General features: G+C 34.9%; 1 protein-coding gene across 1 annotated transcript in view; it reads left to right on the forward strand.

Moving 5' to 3' along the window:
• Positions 1-1,678, forward strand: part of MTM1 (myotubularin 1) — a 71,787-nt gene extending 70,109 nt beyond the window's left edge. The window contains exon 14 of the mRNA XM_010831607.1: positions 1-1,678. Within this exon, the coding sequence (XP_010829909.1) occupies positions 1-157 (157 nt within the window). The 3' untranslated portion in view covers positions 158-1,678.
• Positions 1,679-1,887: the final 209 nt, after the last annotated feature.

Consider the following 1,887-nt stretch of genomic DNA (forward strand, 5'->3'; position numbering starts at 1 on the left):
AGTGGAGCAGCGTTACATGGAACTCTTGGCCCTACGTGATGAGTACATCAAGCGCCTTGATGAATTGCAGCTTGCCAACTCTGCCAAGCTTTCCGATCCCTCGGCCTCACCTTCTAGCCCTTCACAAATGATGCCCCACGTGCAGACTCACTTCTAATAAAGAAAAAAGCAGACTTTTCATTCGGGGCCTCTGTACAAAGTAGGTTAAACTATTTGCCTCCATTTAGAACTTGAACTAACATAATCTTAAACTCTTGAATATGTGCCTTCTAGAATACATATTGCAAGAAAACTACAGTGTCTACACGGCAATCGGAAGAAAGGAGCCCAGATGGGGTTTTGGAAAATCCTGATACCTTCCAAAAGTGGTTTTTGAAAGATAATATTTAAATCATATTTACCTCTTCAACCTCTTCAGAAATATTATGTGTACAATATGTACTTTGTGGGCCTCATTGGAACAATGACATTTTTAACTAAAGGGGGAAAATGTATGTTTATGAGATGGATTTTCCTCAGACTGCTTATAATAGTTGCTTTGGGTGATCTAAAGTGAACCTAAATGTGAAAGATGTGTGTTCCTGCCAAAACCAAATTGAGCTCAGCTTCCGAGGCATGATCCAAAAACAAGGTGTTTAAATAATTGCCAAATTTCACACCATCATATGTGTGATGACTTGAGAAATAGCTGTGTAGATGAGTTTTCCATTATTTTGAAATTTTGGAATATGAAGTATTTTCCCCTAATTTCCAAGAGAAGCATATTTTTATATTAAAAAAAAAAGATAGGGCCCAGTTAAATATGATTTGATTATTTTTAACATTTCCACTTCTGTTTCCTAAGTTCTTTCATGAGCTTGCCTAGAATTCTGACCTGTTTTCAGGTGGTGGAAAGCCCTTCTCTAGCACTGTTTGAAGATGTTGGATGCATTATGCTGCTTACGTGAATGTTTTTGCAAATGTTGCTCTAGTCAAACTAGCTTATCTGCCAAAGTGTCGGGTTGACCATCTTGGATGTGTGAGCTGTCCCTAGAGCAGCAGCCTCTGAAATAAAAGCCGCAGATGTACATTTGTTGAGCGTATTCTTGAAAGTATGGTGTTTATGAATTTCAATGGTGTTTGACACCCTTTTCCACCCAGGAGTGCATAAAAACTGGTTCTACAGATTTTTACTTGAAGTACCCAGCGGTTTGCTTTTTCAGGTTTTTTTCTTTTTTTGTAGTATTAAATGCAATTTCAAATGCAGTTCTATTTGATATCTGAACTAATTCATTTAGTCAGTATATTTGTAAAAGTTAAGGCTAGAGTTAAAAAGCAATTAATGTGTTTTACAATGATTTGTAAAGGTCTATTTATAGCTAATATGGTTTTGTTTTCAATGAATTAAGAGAGATTAAATATATCTTTGTAAATTATTTTATGTCATAGCTTAATGGTTTACCAAATAAGACATCTCAAATGCAGTAGTATAAATGTATAAATTTTGTATGTATAAGAAATTTTATTAGTCTCTTGCTTTTTGTAAACGCTGTAAATATTTCATAAATTAACAAAGTGTCACTCCATAAAAAGAAAAAAAAGCTAATACTAATAGCTGAAAGAATTTTGTGAAATTTCATGACAACTGTTTCATGGCAATAATGACTAAAGACCTGCTGTAATAAATACATTAACTAAACATTGCACTTTATTCCCAGAGCTGTAACTTTGCAGTGTATGTGTCTTAAATGTGCATGTTGCCCATCTTATTTGCTTTTCCTGGATCTACTTCACATGCTCTTTATCTTACTAGCAACCTTGTATAGGGCTCTCCCCAAATCCCAACAATATTGGAAATTTAAGTACATTAACAATGCAGATTTTAAGCCACAAGTGCCTTTATTTTGG

Source organism: Bison bison, unplaced genomic scaffold (genome assembly GCF_000754665.1).
Source record: "Bison bison bison isolate TAMUID 2011002044 unplaced genomic scaffold, Bison_UMD1.0 scf7180017864529, whole genome shotgun sequence".
NCBI lineage: Eukaryota > Metazoa > Chordata > Mammalia > Artiodactyla > Bovidae > Bison > Bison bison.